This window comes from Mirounga leonina, unplaced genomic scaffold (genome assembly GCF_011800145.1).
Source record: "Mirounga leonina isolate KUSES-001 unplaced genomic scaffold, KU_Mleo_1.0 Mir_173, whole genome shotgun sequence".
Lineage (NCBI taxonomy): Eukaryota > Metazoa > Chordata > Mammalia > Carnivora > Phocidae > Mirounga > Mirounga leonina.
The window spans coordinates 83,052,946-83,074,841 of record NW_023270447.1 but is presented as its reverse complement, the minus strand read 5'-3'; the positions used below and the strand labels follow the sequence as shown (position 1 = coordinate 83,074,841).

At 52.3% G+C, this 21,896-nt stretch overlaps 2 protein-coding genes across 4 annotated transcripts; both read left to right on the top strand.

Moving 5' to 3' along the window:
• The first annotated feature begins 371 nt into the window (after positions 1 to 371).
• On the top strand, positions 372 to 6,419 carry CTRC (chymotrypsin C). Of its 2 annotated transcripts, XM_035020242.1 has the most exons (8): positions 372 to 411; positions 1,523 to 1,614; positions 1,711 to 1,808; positions 2,682 to 2,807; positions 3,762 to 3,898; positions 4,694 to 4,839; positions 5,666 to 5,818; positions 6,358 to 6,419. In XM_035020242.1, exons 1-8 carry the CDS (start codon positions 372 to 374, stop codon positions 6,370 to 6,372), a joined length of 807 nt encoding a protein of 268 aa, XP_034876133.1. In that variant the 3' UTR covers positions 6,373 to 6,419. The 2 variants fall into 2 exon arrangements, with proteins under 2 accessions (XP_034876133.1, XP_034876132.1); XM_035020241.1 differs by lacking the exon at positions 6,358 to 6,419 and having other exon boundaries at positions 5,666 to 5,993.
• An 11,130-nt stretch (positions 6,420 to 17,549) lies between these two features.
• On the top strand, positions 17,550 to 18,677 carry LOC118019980 (glyceraldehyde-3-phosphate dehydrogenase-like). 2 transcript variants are annotated; one of them, XM_035019734.1, is made up of 2 exons: positions 17,603 to 17,740; positions 17,795 to 18,677. In XM_035019734.1, exons 1-2 carry the CDS (start codon positions 17,618 to 17,620, stop codon positions 18,617 to 18,619), a joined length of 948 nt encoding a protein of 315 aa, XP_034875625.1. In that variant the 5' UTR covers positions 17,603 to 17,617; the 3' UTR covers positions 18,620 to 18,677. The 2 variants fall into 2 exon arrangements, with proteins under 2 accessions (XP_034875626.1, XP_034875625.1); XM_035019735.1 differs by having other exon boundaries at positions 17,550 to 18,677.
• The last annotated feature ends 3,219 nt before the right edge of the window (positions 18,678 to 21,896 follow it).

Here is a 21,896-nt window from a genome sequence, read left to right as displayed (position 1 = left end):
TGTTGTTGGGACAATTGGGTGACTACAAGAAGGACCAGGCACAATGCCCAATAGATGATAACTAAAGAGAATGAGTTAGGGAGAGAGGATGAGAATAGGCTCCAGGCAGAGAGGTGGGGGGGTCCCCCAAACCTGCAAGCCTCAGAATTTGCTGTCTCAGATTTGGGAGATCCATGCCTCTGAGCCAACCCCATCTCCTGCCCAAATTAAACAGTAACCACCCAAGGTCAGGGAAAGGGCCTTGTCAGAACAGGTTTCTTTCCAAGGGGTGGCTCAGCCTTGAGCAGGTGGGCCCACCCCCACACCTGCCTATAAGTGAGTCCCCACCTGCTTCAACAGCCACTCGGTCCTCAGCCAGTCCCACTAGCAGCATGTTGGGTGTCACTGTCTTCGCCACGCTCCTGGCCTGTGGTAAGCTGTGGGTTGGGAACCAGCTGCAGCCAGCTGTCTCCCGGGGACAAGGAGAGGAGCAGGGGGCCCAGAAAAGGAGTTTTGGGGTGACCAGCTGCATGTCAGCTAAGCCACTTACCTGCTTAGCAACTCTGCTTTCATATCTGCAGAATAGGGCTGAGGATGTGGCCTGGGGACACAGTAACTACCCATCCTGGGCTCACTCCAGGGACCGTAAAGGCCTAGCTTTCCTAGTGTTGCATCTCTGCCTTGGGGATTGATGCTTGTGCTCACCCGTTTTGGGGGCCTTCTCCCAGATAGGAATCAAGGCACTTGGCTTGACTGTCACTCACTCTCAGCAGGACCTTGACAAGCCCCTTTACCTCTTTAAATCTCACTGACTCTTTTGACAAATGAGAGCACTTGATTAAGAGTCCTTCCAGCTAACAACAACAACAGTCATAAATAATAATAGCAGCTCCTGTTTGTTGCATGGTTACTATGTGCCAGGCACTGTGCTAAGCCCTTCACATTCAGGAGCTGATATGATCCTTGAGAGGCAGGGCCTATCAATATCTCCATTTTACAGATAGGAATGAGGCTCAGTATCTTGCCTAAGATCGCATGACTGGTTAGTGGTAGAGCTGGAATTTGAGACCGGGTCTGTCTCCATGCAGAGCACATGCTCTTGACCTCTCCACACAGCTCCCCACCTCTGACAGTCTGGACCCTTGGATTCAGTGCTTGCATACCCCCATTATGCTGTGGTCTAAAAAGGGACCACAGGGTAAGGATGAAGGACACAGGTAGACCTGGGCGCACACACACCCCTACTTTTGTATTTCCTTCACTGTGTTCAACATTCACTCTGTTCCAGGCCTTTCACCAAACTCTTCTTATGCATTGTCTAATTTGAGTCTTCGGGACAAACTCACCAGGTTAGCGCCATTCTTCCCATTTCACAGAACGGGAAGCTGAGGCCCAGAGAGCTGGGTGGCTTCCCCAAAGCCATGCGGTGAAACCTTAACCAGTGTCCGCCCAGCCCCAAAGTCTATGCTCTTTCCCCCTGCCCCTTCCCTGCTGGGGACGCCGGCCCCTCTCACCTGTGTGCTTCCTCTCCTGGGTCCCCCAGCCTCCAGCTGCGGGGTCCCCACCTTCCAGCCCAACCTATCAGCCCGAGTGGTGGGAGGAGACAGTGCCAGGCCCCACAGCTGGCCCTGGCAGGTAAGCATGCCGCTGCAGGGGTGGGAGGCGGGCTGGAGAGGGTGGCGGGGTGCGGGTCCCGGGGCTGATGCATGGCCCTCCTGCGCCTCGCTCCAGATCTCTCTCCAGTACCTCAAGAATGGCAAGTGGAGACATACATGCGGCGGCACCTTGATTGCCAATAACTACGTCCTCACAGCTGCCCACTGCATCAGGTAAATGGGGCCGGTGGGAGCCTAAGAAGCTGCTTCTATTGAGCACCTACTCCACACTCCAGGCACGGGGCTAAATAAGCTACTTACATCCAGTAACTCAGTTGTTCACTTACTCATTCAACACGTATTTATTGTGCACCCCCGATGTGCCAGGGAACACAGCAGCCAGGACAAATTCTGTGCATCCAGGGAGCTTAGACTCCGGCAAAAGAGCAACAGGCCATTAAAGAAGTAAATATATAACATATCAAGTGGCAGTGAAGAAAAATAAGGCGGGATAAAAAATACAAGGGGTCCTATTTTAAATGAGGTGGCCAGGGAAAGATCTCTCTGAAAAGGGGGTATCTGAGCAAAGACCTGAAGGAAGTAAGGGAAAGGTGTCCCGGGCAGAGAGATCAGCGAGTGCAAAGACCGGGAGGAGGGAGCCTACTTGGTAGGTTGGGGAAATAACGAGGAAGCAGGTTCGGCAGGAGCAGAGTGTGTGAGGGGGGCAGGAGGTGGGTGAGAGAGGAGATCATATGGGCAGGAAGCAGTGGTGACTTGGAATAGCTCACCTCGCAGCCGCCTTGGGAGGTGATTCCAAAACTGTCTTCCGCCACACGGATGAGAGAACTGAGGCCCGAGACCACCCACCTAGGAATCAAGATAGACTTGACTCCAAGAGCAGGGTCCTTACCCTGAGCCCTGGGAAGGGTCAGTGCAGATTGTCTATCTGTGGTCAGTACAGAGTGTCTCTCCCTCCCCACCCCCACTCCTGCAAACGATTCCCACGGTGGCCACAGGGCTGGGTCACAAAGCCCTGAGTTCCCTCCCTACACCACTGGCCGGCGAGGGCAGGAAGCCACGCTGACCCAGCCCCCTGCCTCTGCTCAGCAACACCCTGACCTACCGTGTGGCCCTGGGGAAGAACAACCTGGTGGTGGAGGATGAGGAAGGCTCCGTGTTTGCAAATGTGGACTCCATCATTGTCCATGAGAAGTGGAACTCCCTCCTGGTGCGGTGAGTGCTGACCGTCTCACGGCCCCCAGGGGGAAGCGTGCAGGAAGGAGGGGGTCCCCTGACATGGAGCTGCAGAGCCTGCCCCCACCCTGTCCCTGGACCATTGTTCCCATTTCACAGAAAGGGAAGCTGAGGCCCAGAGAGCTAGATGGCTTCCCCAAAGCCGTGCGGTGAAACCTGAACCAATGTCCGCCCAGCCCCAAGGTCTATGCTCTTTCCCCCTGCCCCCTCCCCACTGAAAAGCCAGCAGATGGCCCCTTTATACAAAATGGGAAAATGCTAAGTGGAGACAGACTCCTCTCCCATCTTGCTCATGGGTCAAGCTTTCCCAGGGGTACACAGGGAATAAAAACCCCGAGGCCCCCACGATGTCTTGCCTGAAGTCTCTGAGCCAGGACTCACCTTCATGGAGTGCGTATGGCATATGCCCATGTGGCAATAAGCACTTTATATACCACGACTTATTTAATCCTCACGACAGCCCTAGACAAGGACCCGAGACTCAGAGAGGTTAAGAAATATGCCCCAGGTCACACAGCCCAGTGTGTGGCAGAACGGGGAATCAAACCAGGTCTGTCTAGGGTCACCAGCTTTCATTCTGTTAACGTGAAAATATTAAAAATTGCACCTGCCAGGGCCCCTCTTTGATCATTTCCAATTGGCTCTTGTTTCTGGTTAATACATAGCCTGCAATGGCTCGGAAAGCTCCTGCCTCCCCACCGTAGAGCCCTACAGGACCCGAAGGCACAGGAGGCAGATGCCTCCTCTAAAGGGGCGGGCCATGGCCTTAGAAGGCGGATCGTTTGTCCAGTAAGGAACTGGCGGTCTAGGATATTCATGGAGGACTCCTGGTCACCCTAGGCTTGACTCCCAGCTGACAGTCTGGGCTGCTTAGCACTGACTTGTGCGGCCAAGGCCCTCCTACGCACTCACCACCTCCGCTTTGGCTTCCAGCAACGACATCGCTCTCATCAAGCTGGCGGAGCCCGCGCAACTGAGCAACACGATCCAGGTGGCCTGCCTGCCGGAGGTGGACTCCCTGCTGTCTCAAGACTACCCCTGCTACGTCACAGGCTGGGGCCGCCTCTGGAGTGAGTACAGCCCCTCCTCCCTCCCCCCCCCACCGCATATCATGAGAGCCTTCCTGGAGGAAGCAGCTCCTGTAATAAGCATACCACCCACATTTGTCCACCACTTTTCCTTTCTGTCTAAACATCTTCTCACCTTTTTTACCTGTGTAATAATAACAGCTAATATTTACTAAGCATGTACCACGTGGCAGACACTCTAACAAGCGCATAGAAGGGGTGTTGTGAGGATAAATGGATTAGAAGTTGTCAGGTGCTTAGAACAGTGCTTGGCGCATACTTAGTGCCATCTAAGTGACTACAAAATAAACTAAATAAGCCATTGGGGGTAGGGGATTAGCGCTTACGGTAAACCGGATGCCTAAGTTAAAAGGTTGCATGCAAATAAATGAAAGTATGGGAGACTTAGAAGAAAATGCAGGTCAATACTTGGAAAATCTTGGAGTGAGAAAGACCTCTACCGACGTGACATGGAAGTCAGAGACCTACAGGAAGTGATTGACAATGGAAACTGCAGAATCCAAATTAAAGATAACTCCATGGTGATTCCTCTAGGGCTTTCTACAGATTAGTTCTGCCGCCGGTGGGCTCCCCCTGTTCCACCCTTAGAGGGGTCCTGACCCACCCTTTGGGACCATAGGCTCGGAGTCGTACCTCTCGATTAAGGGCCCATGTGTGGGTCCCACAAAGTCTAGCCAGAGCTCACTGGGTCCTGCCCCGGCCCCATCCAGCCCTCTGTTCCCTGAAGGCTCGGTGCTGCCTGGCTGACGCAGGGCCACCCTCTGTCCTCCCTCCCAGCCAACGGCCCCATTGCCGACGAGCTACAGCAGGGCCTACAGCGCGTGGTGGATCACGCCACGTGCACCCAGAAAGACTGGTGGGGCAACATGGTGAAGGACACGATGGTGTGTGCGGGGGGTGACGGTGTCATCTCAGCTTGCAACGTGAGTGTCCAGGGCCCTGCGCCCCGTCCCTCCTCCAGGTGGCCGAGTGAAAGGGGGCAGTGAGGAGGGCAAAGGAGGGTGGGAGTGGGCAAGCCACACGAGTGAGCCAGTGAGCCCTTTCCCTGGTTGGGCCCAGGAGGCTTAGGGGAAACTTGTCACCCCCACCCCTGAGCACTGCGGCGAGGGCAGGAGTATCCGAGGTGGAGTCCCAGTCCCACCACTTGGTAGCCGTGCCATCTCACGCAGGCTGCTCACCCTCTCTGCACCTCAATTTTCCCATCTATAAAACGGAGACGCCGTGAGCACGGGGCTGGTGTGAGGACCGAATCTGACAAGTACAGAAGAGGCTTCGGTGAAGTCTCTGCACATGCTCCTCCACGCCATCAGCTCCATCGATCCAGGGAGGCAGAGGACTTAGGGAGTCTGACACAGAAACATCTAGAACAATCAGACACTGTCCTGTTTCCAAACACACAGCCCCTTTACCCACTCCCACCTTCCTCACTTTCTCAGGTCTCCAACACCCCTCCGGGCTCCCGGCATCCTCACCTCCCTGGGCAGCTCGCAGAGCCTTACACATAGTGACCTGAATGGCTAGGGAAACCGAGGCACAGAGAGGGTTATCATTAGCCCAAGATCACACAGCAACCTAAGAGCTAGTCTGGCACCCCCAAACTGCATCTCCTCTGCCTCCCTCACCGTGGACAGGCTGAGGCCAAATTAGGGGGCACCGGCCCATATCCCACACTGTGACCCGCCCACCCCTGCCTCCCAAGCCTGCCTCTGGGGGAGGCCCCGTGGCTGACGAGAGCCTGGTCTGGCACAGGGGGACTCGGGCGGCCCACTGAACTGCCAGGCTGAGAACGGTTTCTGGGAGTTGCGGGGCATCGTCAGCTTCGGCTCTGGGCTGGGCTGCAACACTCTGAAGAAGCCCACGGTCTTCACCCGCGTGTCCGCCTACATCGACTGGATCAACGAGGTGGGTGCCTGTCTCCGAGCCCTTCTTCCTGCCCCCCCTTGCCCTTCCCCTACTCACCTGCTCCTTCGCCCACCCGTTCACCCGTTCACTCGTGTGCTTACACGTTCACACACCCATTCGGGAGGCCCCGAGTGCTGAGCTGGGTGCGGTGAGGGGCACAATCACTGACTTCATCCATTCATCCGCTGGCCTCAGCAAATCCTTACGGCTCCATCCCAGGCACCACACACCCGTGGCCCCAGAGTGAAACATGGCCCCATGAGAGCAGGGCCCAGCAGGGGGGAGGGGTCAGCATGGGTGGTGGGGGAACAGAGGGTCATCCTGGGCTCTGAGCCTTCGTGCCGGGGGCAGGGTGTGTTCTGAGCCCCATTTGCCCAGTGGTCTGAAGTGCTGAGGGGCTCAGCAGAGCAAGACTGGCTTGTCAAGACCCAGGGCTGCCTGCCATGCCCCCATTCCTACTCTCGGGCAGTGTTCTCTCCAGAGGGGGCACACACACACCCCTCCACCCAAGTCCCTCACCCTGTTCTCTGCTCTTCCAGAAAATGCAGCAGTGATTCATCCTTGGGAGCCTGCAACCCCAATAAAACTCCTTCCCCACTCAGGCTGCCTTCGTTTCTTGATGTGTGCCTCCCCTGCGGGGTCCCGGGCTCTGTAGGGGCTGCCCCTCACCACACCAGGGATGCAAAGAGAGCCCCCCTCAGCCAGCCTGGTTAGACTGTGGGGTAAGCTGCTGGGGTGCTAATGGAAGGGGAATCTCAGAAAGCCCCATGGTAGCCTGATAGGAGTTAGGACACACCAGACGCTTGCCCCCCAACATTTCACAGGCTGTGAACCACAGTCACCTGATCAAATCACCCCCTTCCTGATCCTTCCTCCACAGAGGAGTCTGGTAGGTCCTCAGGCCCCCCAGCTGCAGGTGGACGATGGAGTCTCCCCAAGAGCAGCTCCCCAACCTGAAAACGATGGCCAAAGGAGGATGCCCATTACACTAGGTCCCTGAGAAAGAGGCTCCCCAGTAGACCCCCACCCCAGAGCAGACCCCATAACTGCTGTCAGCCTGGGCTCTCTAAGTCGAAAAGTGTTTCATGAGCCCTGACTTATGCCAGCCCTGTGCTGGGCACCGTGAGGAGGACGAGGCCCCAGCGCCTCCCTCAGGGGGCACAGGTTTGAGGAAAAGAGTGGTTTCCACACGTAGTCACAGCAGGTCAGAGCTGGAAAAGCTTGCACTGTATCAGACGGGCAGGGAAACTGAGGCCTGGAGAGAAGACAGAGCTGGGCCAGGTCAGGATGACCAGTAACGCATGACCCCCAGAGGCTCGGGGAAGGGAGCCCTCCTGAGGCCAACAAGAGGGCAAGTGGAGCCCAAAAAGAGGGTGATCCAGTGTCCAAGTGGGGCTCCGGACCCCTGAGCATGGTGCTCCTGAGAATGCACTCATCTATGGAGGGAGTGCACCCACCCCGGCTCTGGACTCCTGCTGGGAGCACCCCCGGCGCAGCCTCTGTCTGGTTGGTCCTGAGCTGTCAGCTTTCCCCCATCAGAGTACGGCTCCCGGAGGTGGGGACCAGACACACCTCCTATACCTTACTAGACCAAGGCGATTCTCAGGAAAGATTTTAGCTACTCAACAAGCGAAGAGGCCCTCAAGCAGCCTGGCATCCACTCAGTCCTGGGACTCCAGGGCTGGTTCAGACAAGATCTCTGTTCTGCAGGAGACAGACGGAGAGATTCCTGAATTCCCTGGTGTGAGTATGGAGGTTGCAGTACAGACCAGGAGCATAGAAAGGGGAACTGCAATCGGTGTCAGTTGGGAGGAAGAGTCTAGGATGGCTTCCTGGAGGTGGTGATGCCTAAGCCCAGTCTTAAAATGTGAATAGAAGGTACCCAAGTATAGAAGATGCTGCTGGTGGCTTGACCCAAACTTCATTCCCAGCCGCCTCCTTGTGTGCCTGTCTCTGTGTCTACTGGAGGTTATAAATGCTAAATAGTTGCTGTCCTCAGGTCCCTTGCAGCTACAATAATAAAATAAAAGCTAACACATATTGAGCACTTACTATGTGCCAGGCACTATTCTACAGGTTTTTGCATATATTACCTCACTGAATCTCCAAAACGACCCTATGAGGTGTTTTACCGATGAAAAAATTGAGGCTAGAGAGGGCTGGTGACTTCCCAAGGTGATTTAACTAGGAGGTGATGGGGCTGGGATCCAGATGTTAGTGATCTGGCTCCAGAACCCATGCTTTTGACCACCATGCTCTTGACCACCATGCTCTAATGCCCTGCAAGAATATGAATATGGATGTGATGCACGGAGCTGAGGCAGCCATATTGTGGCCAAGAGAACTGCAGCTATGAGCTCCACCATCACCAAGCTGCAAATCCAATGCCAGCAACCAGGCTCTGAATGCCTTACTATGTGAAAAAAATAAACCTGCATTTGTTTTAACCACTGTAATCAAACCTGTATTTGTTTTAACCACCATAATCAGGTTGTCCGTTACCTGCAGTTCGGCACACGCCTCACTGGTACCCGGGGAGATAACATAAGGGATGGTTTTCCTGACGAGAGAGAAGGGCATGGAAGACATCTCCAAGCAGCAGGTGTTGCTAGAGCATAAAGTGCAGGGCAGGGATAGAGGGACCAATGATCCTGGTACTGAGTAGTTTTCCAGGATGTGGGCACTTCCAGAGCTAAGACTGGGACAGTCCCAGACAAACTGGGATGGTTGGCCACCCAAGCAGGGAGTGACAAGAGATGTGTCTGGAAAGTGAGCAAAAGCCCTTCACGGACAGCCTTGTGGCTATGGCAGAGGACTGTTGGAACTTTATTCTGAGGGCAGTGGAGAGCCATAGAAAGGTTGTAGATAGAGAAGGGACCCCTGGGTGCAGATATGTACCCCCAAAGTGTGCATCTGACAGCTGTATGCAGGTTGATTTGGAGCAGGCAAGAGTGGAGGCAGGGAGGCCAGCTGGGAGGCCATCTGGGAGGCTACTGCAATGAACTAGGACAAAATCAACATGGCCCGACCTAGGCAGTGATGGAGAGAGGGGTTCAGTAACAATTCAGCACTTATTTAAGAGGCATCCGTGTCGTGTTGCAGAGCTGCACCCCCCATCTCAAATCTACATAAGCTTTTGTGAATGTGTTTGAATTATCCAAATTACTTTTTATTAGCTAATAAAGGATAAAACACAAGCCATGGCTCTGTTCATTCAACGAAAGTGTAAAATTCTCAGACTCGGGGATGAGAGCCCCTGTCGTGTCCCACGCCTTTCTGTGGCAAACAGAAAAGCAGCCCTCCCATGATGTCCACGTCCTGATCTCCAGGATCTGCAAGTGTGTTACCTTGTGTTGCAAAAGGGAGTTTGCGGATGTGATTGATGTGTGGCCTCAGGATGGGGAGAGTATCCTGCCTTACCAAGCTGAGCCCTATGTCATCACAAGGGAGGCAGGAAGTTTGGAGGCAGAGGGGGGATAAGGGATAAGGGCAGGAGCAGGGGGTCAGAGTCAGATGGAGATTTGAAGACGTTCCGCTGCTGGCTTTGCAGATGGAGGAAGGGGTCATAAGCCAAGGAAGGCAGGCGGCCTCTAGAGGCTGGAAAAGGCTGGGAAAGGGGTTCTCCCTGAGAGCCTCCAGATTGAACCAGAGCTTTATAGCCCATTTGAGACTGACTGTGGACCTCTGGCCTCCAGAGCTATAAGAGAATTACTCTCCGTGTTTTAAGCCTCTGCATGTGTGATCGTTTGTTAAAGCAGCAATAGGGAATAAGTATGCCATCCCTCCTCCCTTCTGGTAAAATCTAGAGTATGCCGTGGGAGTGCAGGGAGAAGGAAGGGAGGGGTCATGAGGGACTCCCTTGGGTGACAGCAAGGATCTGTGGACTTTGTCAAGAGGTCACAAACCAATGGTTGGAAGCGAGGGAAAGTGGGCACTTTCCCTCCCACCTCCACCTTCCGCCTCGGCAGAGGAACCCCCGGCCTGGGGGCCCAGAGCCCCACATGCCAATGACCACTGAGTGCTGTGGGGAGCCTAATGCAGTCGCTGAGGATTGAGCACTGGTGATCTGTGTGCCAGGCGCCACCCCAGGGCTTCAGGCGGCCAATCTCTTAATAATCATGACAACCCTGACTATTATCCCCCTTTACAGATGAGGAAATCGAGGCTCAGAGAGGTTTAACAACTCTCCCAAGATCACACAGCGAGTAACGGGCACCACGACCTAAACCCAGCCTGTGTGACTAACAACTATGTTACTCTGCCATTAGTCCCCAAATCTTAAGGACATCCCCTCCCGCGCCCCCCTCCCCCGGCACAGTGCAGTCCCCTAGGGGCCCTGCCAGGGAGAGGTGCAGCATGGGTGTGCTGACAAGCCTCAAGGAAGCTGCCAGTGAGTCCAGACGGACAGAAAACCGAGAGGAGAATTATTTTTTTAATTTATTTTTTTAAGATTTTATTTATTTTTATTTGAGAGAGAAAGCGAGCATGCACACGCACGCACACAAGCAGGGGGAGTGGGAGAGGGAGAAGCAGAGTCCCCGCGGAGCAGGGAGCCCGATGTGGGGCTTGATCCCAGGACCCCGAGATCATGACCTGAGCTGAAGGCAGAGGCTTCACTGACTGAGCCACCCAGGCGCCCCTGGAGAGGAGAATGACTGCTCACAGGTGTTCACGGCAGCTTGCACGCACCATATCAGCTAGTGGTGGCGTGAGTAATAGCCCCGGGTGACAACCAACCACAGACCCTCCGTGGCATCCGATGACAAGCATTTTCTATTCACACCTCTGAGGTCAGTTGGGGGTCAGTTAGGTGGCCCCGATGATTTGGGCTGGAATCACCCCTAGCCAGGGCTCTGCAGCCGCTGAGCCGGTCTGGCTGGGACAGCTCGGCTCCACGTGTCTCTCACCCCCCTCCTGGAAGGACATGGCAGAGTGACAAGGCTGAAGGCATGAGTACAGGGAAGGCTGAAGAATCAGGCCCACGTTGGCAATCCCAGCCCCCCCACATTACCTCTGGCACAAATTAAGAGCACAAACTATGACAGGGCACTCACTGGGACAAAGCTCTGCACTCCACCACCACTGACAAGGAGGATCATGGCCGAGTCACTTAGTCCCTCAGCGCCTCAGTTTCCCTATCTGTAAAATGGGCCTCTGCCCTCCTTCCCTGTCGGGAGCCAGTAAAATAACGGAGGCTTGTGATAAGTGTCATTAGTACTAGTGACCTCACACCTGGGCCCTGTGAGCAGCTCTTCCCTCTCGCTTTCGTTCCTTGGGAGACAGAGCCTCATTCCTAGCAGGCCTGTGTGGCCAGTGTCTGCGAAGGTTCGTTTGGTGGCAGACCGGGGTGGGGGATGTAAAGGCAGAGAATAAACACAAAGTCTCTTCCCAAAACATCAATTTCCTATGAAGACTGGGTGGGAGGGCGCCTGGGTGGCTCAGTCGTTAAGCGTCTGCCTTCGGCTCAGGTCATGATCCCAGGGTCCTGGGATCGAGCCCCGCATCGGGCTCCCTGCTCGGCAGGAGGCCTGCTTCTCCCTCTCCCACTCCCCCTGCTTGTGTTCCTACTCTCGCTATGTCTCTCTCTGTCAAATAAATAAATAAAAAATCTTAAAAAAAAAAAAAAAAGACTGGGTGGGAAGGAAAAAAAAATTATATTAAACCCAGCTATGCTATGAAGTAAGCTGCAAAATTCAGATTCAGCTTTCCGGAGGAGAGATGAGACTTCTGAGACCTTTTGTGATGTGACTGCTGAGCGCTAGATGCCAGATCATTGCTCCACTGCGAACTAGAGCCTGCAAACCAAGTATGTTTTGTAAATAAAGTTTTATTGGAACGCAGCTACGCCATATGGCTGCTTTTCCGCTGTACCAGCAAGCTGACTGCTTGCAGCCAAGATCGTACGGCCCGAGAGCCTAAAATATTTACTATCTGGTCCTTTACAGAAGAAGTTTGCCAACCTCCATCTACTAGGATTCTTTGAGGAAAATTTGAAGAATGCTGTGCTATTCTAATACTTGAGGCCTGCAGGTCTGAGGATTTAAGAGTGAACATTTTAGGGGCGCCTGGCTGGCCCAATGGGTTAAGCCTCCGGCTCTTGATTTTGGCTCAGGTCATGATCTCAGTCAGGGTCATGAGATTGAGCCCCGCCTCAGGCTCCGCACAAAGTGCAGAGTCTGCTTGAGATTCTCTCTCTCCCTCTCCTTCTGCCCCTCCCCCCACTCGCACTCTCTCTCTCTCCCCCCCTCAAATAAATAATAAATAAATAATAAAATCTGAAAGAGTGAACATTTTAGTACACATTTACTTGCCCTAATCTGGTTCTTCCCGTATTTCAACATGCAGAAGAACCCCCTGAGTATTTTATTAAATAAACGGCAGATGCTGAATAGGCAGGTCTGGGTGGGAGGGTCTGCATTTCTAACCAGATCCTAATCAGATCCTAAACACCCTCTGAGGAGCAAGGATCCAAACCATGAGCTTAAGGTGAGTCCTGTAAGTACCTTTTGAAGGATACATTGACCATCCTTGAGTATAAAGAACCAAAAAGAAGGGGGAACCCTGGCCAGGACACAGAAGCACAGGGGGTGTAAACCCAAGCCCCTAACCACCGAACAATACGGCTTCTCAGAGGAATCCTTTTGAATGAGTCATAAACCCCATGAGAAGTGCACCTCTGCATCTCCCTGCCCACACGGAGACCTCAAGGACCCAGCCCAGCTCACAAGTTTCCAGATTGCCTTGTTGTCCAACAACATATAAATAAGGAACTAAGGCCCGGAAGGGAGAGCGGAATGTGGGGTCACTTGCTCTCTGCTGGCTAAATTTCATTCCCTCTCCGGAAGCCTGGAGCTTTGTTTCTGCCCGCTCCTGGCCCCCCTCCATCTTCTCCCCGTGGTCTGGGTGGAGCCTTATGCTCAGATGTAGGGGCGGGACTTGTGCTCCAGCCCTGGCCAATCAACACATTGCATCCCCCCTCCAGCACAACAACTGGTTCTGGGGTGGACAGGTGACCTGAGGCAGGTCCAATCAGAGCATCACAGGACTTCTATCGGAGTCCTACTAGAAGGCTTTCACCCACCCCTCTGTTGGGTCGGTGTGAGACTACAGAAGGAAAGTGGGAAGAAAGAGGAAGAAAGGGTGATTTTGCTCCCCAGGGTATATTTGGCAATGTGTGGAGAGATTTCTGGTTGCCGTAACTTGGGGGAAGGGACTCCTGGCATCTAGTGGCTGGAGGCCAGGGATGCTGCCAAACATCCTACAGTACACAGGACGGCCCTGATAACAAAGAATCTTTGCCCAAAATAGTGCCACAGTTGAGAAACCCTGGGCCAGAGATTCTGTAGCCATCTTGTTCCTGGAGCTGCTACAGTCCACTCAATAGAGCCTGAGAGTGGCCCCTCACTGTGGAAGACAGAGCCCCAAGATGGAGAGGAGAGGAGTCCTGGATCCAGCTTTGCCTGAAGCTAACATGCTCCTGGACTTTTCCGTTTTGTGGCCCAATCAATGACCGGCTTCAGCTTGTTTGAAGTTTTCTATCACCTTTAACCCCTCACAGCAACGTGGTGAAACAGACTGGCCATATATCCCTCTCTCTGTTTTATAGATGGGCAACCCCAGACCAGAGAGCCTGTGTGACTTACCCAAGGTCACACAGCAAGCCCAGGACATATGCCAAACTGGTATTTGTTCAGTGACCTCATACAGGACAAACCTTATTTTTATAGTAAACACAGCTACATGGAGCAGAATGCCAAATTCACATTAATTTTTGAGATAAATAGAACACTTTAGAAATAGTTTGTTGTGGTAGTGACTGCAGCTGACTATAATCAAGAACCCAAACTGGGGGGGCCTGGGTGGCTCAGTTGGTTAGGCGACTGCCTTCGGCTCAGGTCATGATACCGGAGTCCCAGGATTGAGTCCCGCATCGGGCTCCCTGCTTAGCAGGGAGTCTCCTCCTTCCTCTGACCCTAGCCCCTCTTGTGCTCTCTCTCTCACTCTCTCTCTCTCAAATAAATAAAATAAAATCTTAAAAAAAAAAAAAAAAAAGAACCCAAACTGTTAGGAGGACTTAGGGGTAGCGTTGGAACTAGAACCCCAGTGTTCTGATTTCCAGTCCAACCGGATTCTGCACCCCTGCCTCCCTCACCTTCAAGTGACCCTTGGGTGATGACAAAACTCTTCACACCAGTTTTCTCAGCCTTACGGCAATCCTGCAGTTGGGGCTGTTGCTGGACCAAAGTGGGCCCATTCCGTGTTGCACTAGAGACCGAATCTACACCAGGCAGAAGTCACTTTATTTGTACAAACAAGGAGGTCACTGGGGAATAGCTTCCAAAGCCGGGACTCCCCAGCAGGCTCCTTTTATTAGGGCTTTAAATGAATATTCAGAGGGAGTTTTAACATTCTAATGAAGCTGAGGTAATTGTTGGAGAATTTCTGATTCATCTGGGCAGGCGTGGTCCCCAAACGTTTCTTTTCCTGTTCCTCCAATTCATTAGTTAGTGTCTAAAAGATGACATGGACAGGCCAAAGCTTCTAGGACTTTTCTGAGCTTAGGAGATCAGTCCTGAGTTCAGGGGATCAATCCTGAGCTCAGGGGGTCAAGGGGTCTCACACCTGTGACAGGACCCAGATGGTGACTGGGGAAACTCAGGCCCATAAGATGAGTGAACTGTCCAAGATAGAACATCCAAATCTGACTCAGTGAGGACTTGAGCCCAGGTCTTCTTTTTTTTTTTTTTTTTTAAGATTTTATTTATTTGACACAGAGAGAGAGACACAGCAAGAGAGGGAACACAAGCAGGGGGAGTGGGAGAGGGAGAAGCAGGCTTCCCGCTGAGCAGGGAGCCCGATGCGGGGCTCGATCCCAGGACCCTGGGATCATGACCTGAGCCGAAGGCAGACGCTTAACGACTGAGCCACCCAGGCGCCCCGGACTTGAGCCCAGGTCTTAACTGTTGACGTTCACTTTCTTCTCTGCCTTTCCGGCTATGGTCACAGAGGAGGGCTCTCTCCCCAAAGCCTGGCCTGCCTGGCACTGGGCTCTGACCACAAGCAAGGAGGCTGAGAGTCTAAGGAAGAGTGAGGAAACCCTTCATCTTCTCCACCCTTCCCCCACCAAAAACAAGGGGCTTCTTGCAGGACGAGATTCAGAAGGCCAGCATCAGTGGCACCAAGAAAAGGGACTTTGAAAACAGATCACCCTAGGTTGGCATTCCTGTTCTACCTTAGAAGCTGTGTGATCTTGGGCAAGCCACTTTACCTCTCTGAACCTCAGCTTCCTCGTCTAATATTTGGAACCCTCTTGCAGGGTTTGGTAAAGCTTAAATAAGACATGCAAACACATCTAACATATATGTGGTGTTTGGCAAGTGTCAGCCCCCTTTCTAAGAAGGTCCTGCTTTGACCCCATTTGGAAGATGAAGTTATCAGAGAAGGTGCAAACTGCTGTTGTCTTGGGAGCAGACAATAAAACACACCTTGATCCATCCCAACCAAGCCCTCCTCTGCTAGTACTCTCTCTCTCGCCCCGTGGCTGGTGCTGCCAAACCCCAGTTGTGCAGATCGATCTTGTGCTCCTCTCGTGTAAGTACATTCCCTGTGTTTTTCAAATCCTCACCATAATGTTGCAACATTTCTCTCCCTGTTTCACTGATGGGCAGGCGCCAGGCCTAGAGACGTACATGACTCATACAAGGTTACACGGCAAGCCATGGCACAGCCTAGAACAGAATCCTCAACCTTGGCACCATTGACATTGGGGGCAGGGTAATTCCTTGTGAGGAGCTGCCCTGTGCATCGTGGGATGTTTAGCAGCCCCTCTCGTCTCTACCCATTAAATGCCAGTAACGCCCTAGGCCCTACCATGACAACTGAGAATGTCTCCAGACAGTGCCAGATGTCCCCTGGCCGGGAATGCCAGCCCTACTGGGGGCATTCAGCATGCCAACATGATCTTTTCTTTGAAAACACAACTCTGAGGACCGACAACCACTATTTTCCTTCTTTCTTTAACACATAACATAATCTCTTGAAAGCAAATAGAACCCATATCTCCATATCCGCCTTTGGCATCTTTTTCAAAGTATTTCCAGGGTGACAGGTGAGAAGAGAAATGGAAAAAAATATTTGCACACAGGCCCTTTGTTCCACTTGGCTTCGAGAAAAATCCCCATCTTCTGTATTCCTAGTATATCTCTGGCCTGTAAGCTGACTCATAAAGCCAGGGCCTGAGGCAGAGCCACACTTAGAGGACTCCTACAGACACACCGTGACCAGGGCCCTACTGCTGTCTGCATTGGTGTCTGGAGGTGACCCCTGTCACCCAGAGGCACTTTCCCAGTCCCCCGGTGGGTTGGGGCCCTCCCTGCCCACACTGGACTCAGTCCTATGGTTTAAGAAAGCTGGATGGAAGTTCCAAAGAAGTAGAGCGAAGGGCAGGACACTGACTTCTTGGGATCTTTCCAGAACAAGGATTTTTTTTTCTTTGGGGTTTGGGAATGCAGCAAGTGTAGTTATATTGTTTGAATGCGTCACTACTTCCTGGACCCAAAACCCTTTCTCTTTTTAGAACTCTTAGCTGTGGGCTCCCCACTTAGGGGCCGCAGCTGCCCAGGGTGGTTGGAAGTGAAGGTGGGAAGCCCAACAGCTGGCCCCGGAAGGTAAGTAAACCCACACTCCACTTCTCCCCTCCCTGCACTTACCTACCTCACATCATCCCTTTGCCCCCCACCATGGGGTCTATGGCACTGGCAAAGATCAGGAAAATTCACTAATAAAATACATTTCTGTGGCCTTTGGTGAACCTTGGAGCTGGAGGGAGAGGTGCCTTCTCCAGTTTGGGTAAGGAACTGCCCCACTCCACTCCCCATAAAGCACAAATTCACAAGGAGAGTCTTACCCTGATGATCAACCACACGCTGGCTTACAAATGTACTGTTAGCCTATGAACCATTCACGCCACCTTTGCAAATGTTCCTTGCTTTAAGGAACCAATCAGTGCTGTTCATGCAAATGACTTCTCAACTACAGGCCAACTGATTTTAACCAATGAAAGTAAATGTTTCCTTGCCGTGAAGTAAGCATAGTGATATCGAGACTTGAAAATGCTGGGTGCGGCACAGACACAAATTACTAGGACCTATCAGTCGTGGGACTCCCAAAGGATATATGGAGGATGACATTGACATAAACAAATATAGGAAAATCTCTCTTATCTGACGTGAGTGGGACTGCGTAAGTGAAAAGTTGGCTAGAGAGATTATTACAAATCACACATATTCTTTAAACATTTTAATTTAAAACTTGTAAATAGATGTGTTCACCAATCCTTTGGGTTCTTCACTTTCTATCTTCTATAAACCACTGCCATCATATATCACCCATAATTCCATTTCTTGAAAATAGCACAATGACTTTGAGACACTCACGAAGCAATCTGCATGAGTCCTTCCAGATTTTTACCACCTTCCTTCCCAGGCTTTCAGCTTTTCCTCAGACACCTAATCCCGTAGTGATTTCTTAAGGTCGCGGTTATCCAGTGTCTTCCAAGCATTTCACTTCGTTTCTGCATAAATCACAACTCACTTTTTGAACTCCCGTTTCATTGGCTACATGCTTAAATAATTTACATAATGGCAGTGTGAGCCGTTTGGGAACAAAGAAGCTGAAAGGGGATGAGCGGACAAGCTCCATGCCAGCCTCTCAATTAAGAGAACTTCGGCTCTCTGCTCCTCCCCGTTCGACAGACAGCCACATCTTCTGGTGCAGTGCCAGCCGCGTCCCCGGGACACGATGGTGAAAGTCAGAGTGAACGGATTTGGCCGTATTGGGTGCCTGGTCACCAGGGCTGCTTTTAACTCTGGCAAAGTGGATATTGTCGCCATCAATGACCCCTTCATTGACCTCAACTATATGGTCTACATGTTCCAGTATGATTCCACCCATGGCAAATTCCACGGCACAGTCAAGGCTGAGAACGGGAAGCTTGTCATCAATGGAAAGTCCATCTCCATCTTCCAGGAGGGAGATCCCGCCAGCATCAAATGGGGTGATGCTGGTGCTGAGTATGTTGTGGAGTCCACTGGGGTCTTCACCACCATGGAGAAGGCTGGGGCTCACTTGAAGGGCGGGGCCAAGAGGGTCATCATCTCTGCTCCTTTTGCCGATGCCCCCATGTTTGTGATGGGTGTGAACCATGATAAGTATGACAACTCCCTCAAGATTGCCAGCAATGCCTCCTGCACCACCAACTGCTTGGCTCCTCTGGCCAAGGTCATCCATGACAACTTCAGCATCATGGAGGGATTCATGACCACCGTCCATGCCATCACTGCCAGCCAGAAGACCGTGGACGGCCCCTCTAGGAAGCTGTGGTGCGACAGCCGAGGGGTTGCCCAGAACATCATCCCTGCTTCCACTGGTGCTGCCAAGGCTGTGGGCAAGGTCATCCCTGAGCTGAACGGGAAGCTCACTGGCATGGCCTTCTGTGTCCCCACCCCCAACATGTCCATCGTGGATCTGACCTGCCACCTGGAGAAAGCTGCCAAATACGACGACATCAAGAAGGTGGTGAAACAGGCATCGGAGGGCCCCCTCAAGGGCATCCTGCGGTACACTGAGGACCAAGTTGTCTCCTGCGACTTTAACAGTGACACCTATTCCTCCGCCTTCGATGCCAGGGCTGGCATTGCTCTCAACAACCACTTTGTCATGCTCATTTCCTGGTATGACAATGAATTTGGTTACAGCAACCGGGTGGTGGACCTTATGGTCCACATGGCCTCCAAGGAGTAAGAGCCCCCTGGACCACCAGCCCCAGTGAGAGCAAGAGGAAGAGAGAGGCCCTCAGCTGCTGAGGAGTCCCTGCCACAACTTATCCCCCCAAACACTGAGAATCTCCCGACCTCCACTGTTTCCATCCCAGACCCCCTGAAGAAGGGGAGAGGCTTGGGGAGCCCTACCTTGTCATGTACCATCAATAAAGTATACTGTACCCAGCCAAAAAAAAAGAGAGAGAGCTTCAGTCACAGAATGAGGACTGATATTTCACAATGTAGGACTTGGCTCTGTGTGCATGCCAGCGCTCCTCCTTTTCTCAGGCTCCTGCAGTAATTTTTCTCTGGGAAGTTGGAAGAGGAGCCATCTACCTGCCCCTCCACCCCCATAGCAGAGGTCACCTTTGTGCTGAGAACCCACCGGTGCTGCCTGTGAAAATATTGCCCCACCCTCTGGACCAGTTGGCACGGCTCATACAAATGAATCCTTGCCTTGGGAACCAATTAGTCTTGGAGGAGTCTTTCCATTCCCTGCTTCTGCTGCCCTGGGAGATTTTTTTTTTACTGGGCTGGGTGGGCAGGTCAAGCAGGGTTGGGACGAGGATGAGACAAGAGAGACACCCACGTTGGGGCAAAATTTAAGAGGGTACCACACAACTCAGTAACCAGCATGAATACTATATTAATGCATTTTTTAATCAAACTTAATGTAAAAATAACCCATGAACAGTATACCAAAATTTTAAACAAAGCCAGGATTCATATAACTCAGCTCAGCAATTCCTGAGAGGCCTCTTTATTCTGCACTCACCCAAGATTGTGGCCCTAGGTTACAATCCACCAGGCACTCGAAAATAAGTGCTAGGTGCTTTAGAACGAAAGTAAGATGTATAGTTTCCAAACTACGTTTCTAGAGCCAGACGATCCGGGCTCAAATCCCTCCTCCGCCACATACCAGCTGCGTGACCAGGAGCAACTCAATTTAACTTTCTCAGTGGTTAATATTAAAAATATCTAACAGCCTTTATGGCAAGGACCATATCACGCAAATTTTTGTGGGCTGCCTTAGTTTACTCATCTGTGAAATGGGAACAATAATAGTGCCTCATGGGATTGTTGCGATGATGATGTGAGCTGATCCACATCCTGAGCTCAGAATAGTGTCTGGTATATGGTAAGTGCTCAAATGATCAGAAGTTTTGATTACTCATCATCCCGAGAGCCCTGAACAGTGTAGGATCTCCATTCTCCAGATAAGGTAATGAGGGCTCAGAAAGGTTATATAAATGCCCCCAAATCACCCAGTTAGCCTGAGGGAAAGTGGGGATTTACATCTGGTTCAATCCTCGCTCTTTTGGCCACACTTCGTTGCCCACAAATAATATCTTTTCCAATGAGCTGAGAGGCCTGCCCTGGGCTGCCAGAGCGCCTGCAGCTCAGCGGTGGGAGGGCTGCACCTGCCCAGGGTCTCTGACGACCAACAGCTGGGCCCTGACAGCTGCCCGCCGCATCGGGTGACGGCTATTCCCGACACCGGCCTGCTCGCCCCGACAGCCAGCACGCATCTCTGCAAATTGGAACCTGGCCAGAGCACTGAGGGGACTGTGGGGAGGAGGAGACCCATGTCCTGTCCTCTTGGGGGTACTAGATGTGGTCTCCGGATCTGGAACTGGGTTCCCATGAGCGATTTGAATGACCTCAAGCTTCAGTGTCATCACTGGCCAAAAAAAAAAAAAAAAAAAGCAGACAACTGAATGTGGATTAAATGAGATGATGCATTAAAGGGCCTGTCACTTAGTAAGGGCTCAGTGAAAGTGAGCAGTCACCATTACAAAGACCCACAAGGGTGGGGGTGGGGGGTGCCTGGGTAGCTCAATCGGTTAAGCATCTGACTCTTGATTTCAGCTCAGGTTGTGATCTCAGGGTTGTGAGATCGAGCCCCACATCAGGCTCCACGCTCAGCCCGGAGTCCGCTTGTCCCTTTCCCTCCGCCCGCTTGTACTCTCTCTCTCTCCCAATCTCTAAAATAAATAAATAAAATCTACAAAAAATGAAATGAAAAAAAGACCCACAAGGGAAAGAAAAGGCTCTATGATGTTCATTGTTCACCTGTTGTCCTCCCCCCCATGACCTCTGCTTATCTACATCAGTGGGACCCCCTCCACTGCCAGAGTTGCCCTTTCTCCCCACCTAATTTATGAGCTCTATGAGGTGGCGGGGAAAGAATAGAGGCCGGGAGTCAGAAGTCCTGACTCCTAGTTCGGGATTCTCACTGACTAGCTGTGAGACTCTGGATCAGTTACTCTTCTCTGAGACTCAGTTTCCCCCCTAAAAATGAGAGGTGGTAGATTCAATTAGAAAATGCCCCTGAGGGCAAATGACTCCTATTTTCTTTATGTCCAATTCATTTCCCCATAATAATAGAGAGTTTATATTATTGTAACTTTTATTTTCTGTTATAGCATATGGTTAGTATGATGTGGTTATAATTATTATGTAGAGTTATTATGTTATAAGGAACTGATTGTCCCTGGGGAAGAAAAATTCCCAGGCTTACTTGGGCCCATCCCAACATTGTCCAAAGCCAGGCCTCTGGAGCGTCCCTGCCCATGAGGGGCCAGAGAGAGCGAAGGATCACCCTCTGGCTCAGCCCCCTTTCTCCCAACTCTTCCGGGCCCCACCCCATGGCACTGCGCAAGCCTCTCCACTGATGAGCCCAGCTCGCTGGCATCAAGATCCCCAAGCTTGCAGTATTCAGAGGACTGCAACCAGCTCTGCAAAGGGGACCTTCCCTTTCCGTCTGAGTGCACTTGCACGTTAGGTTGGCAGGAGCACAGATGTGGAGGAGAGGCGGGGCGGGGGTGGGGGGCGCTTCTTGAAGGAGAGAGTGAGTGCAACCCCTTGCCCGCCTTTGTTTCTTCTGTAGGGAGGGAGAAGGAGCTCTGACCCCCTGGAGGCAGAGCCTGCCTCAAAGTTGCCTGGGGTGGGAGTGGGGGCGGGAACCAGGAGAGAGAGAGGCAAAGACCATCAGAGCCCCCTGAGCCTCCTGCCAGCTAAGCCTCCAGGTCCCCTGCTCACCCCAGGCACTCACTGACCCTGTATCTATTCCATACCAAGACCTGGGGACACAGGGATGGGTCTGCAATCCCCACAACTGTCGGTGCAGGAGGACACAGTCCCTCCTGCCTTGCCCACCCTGTGACCCCTCCCAACAAGACCTTTTACACTTTCAGAGATTCCCCAACACCCTGCAGGGACATCCTGGGGTAATGTGCACAGGAGGATGGGACATCCTG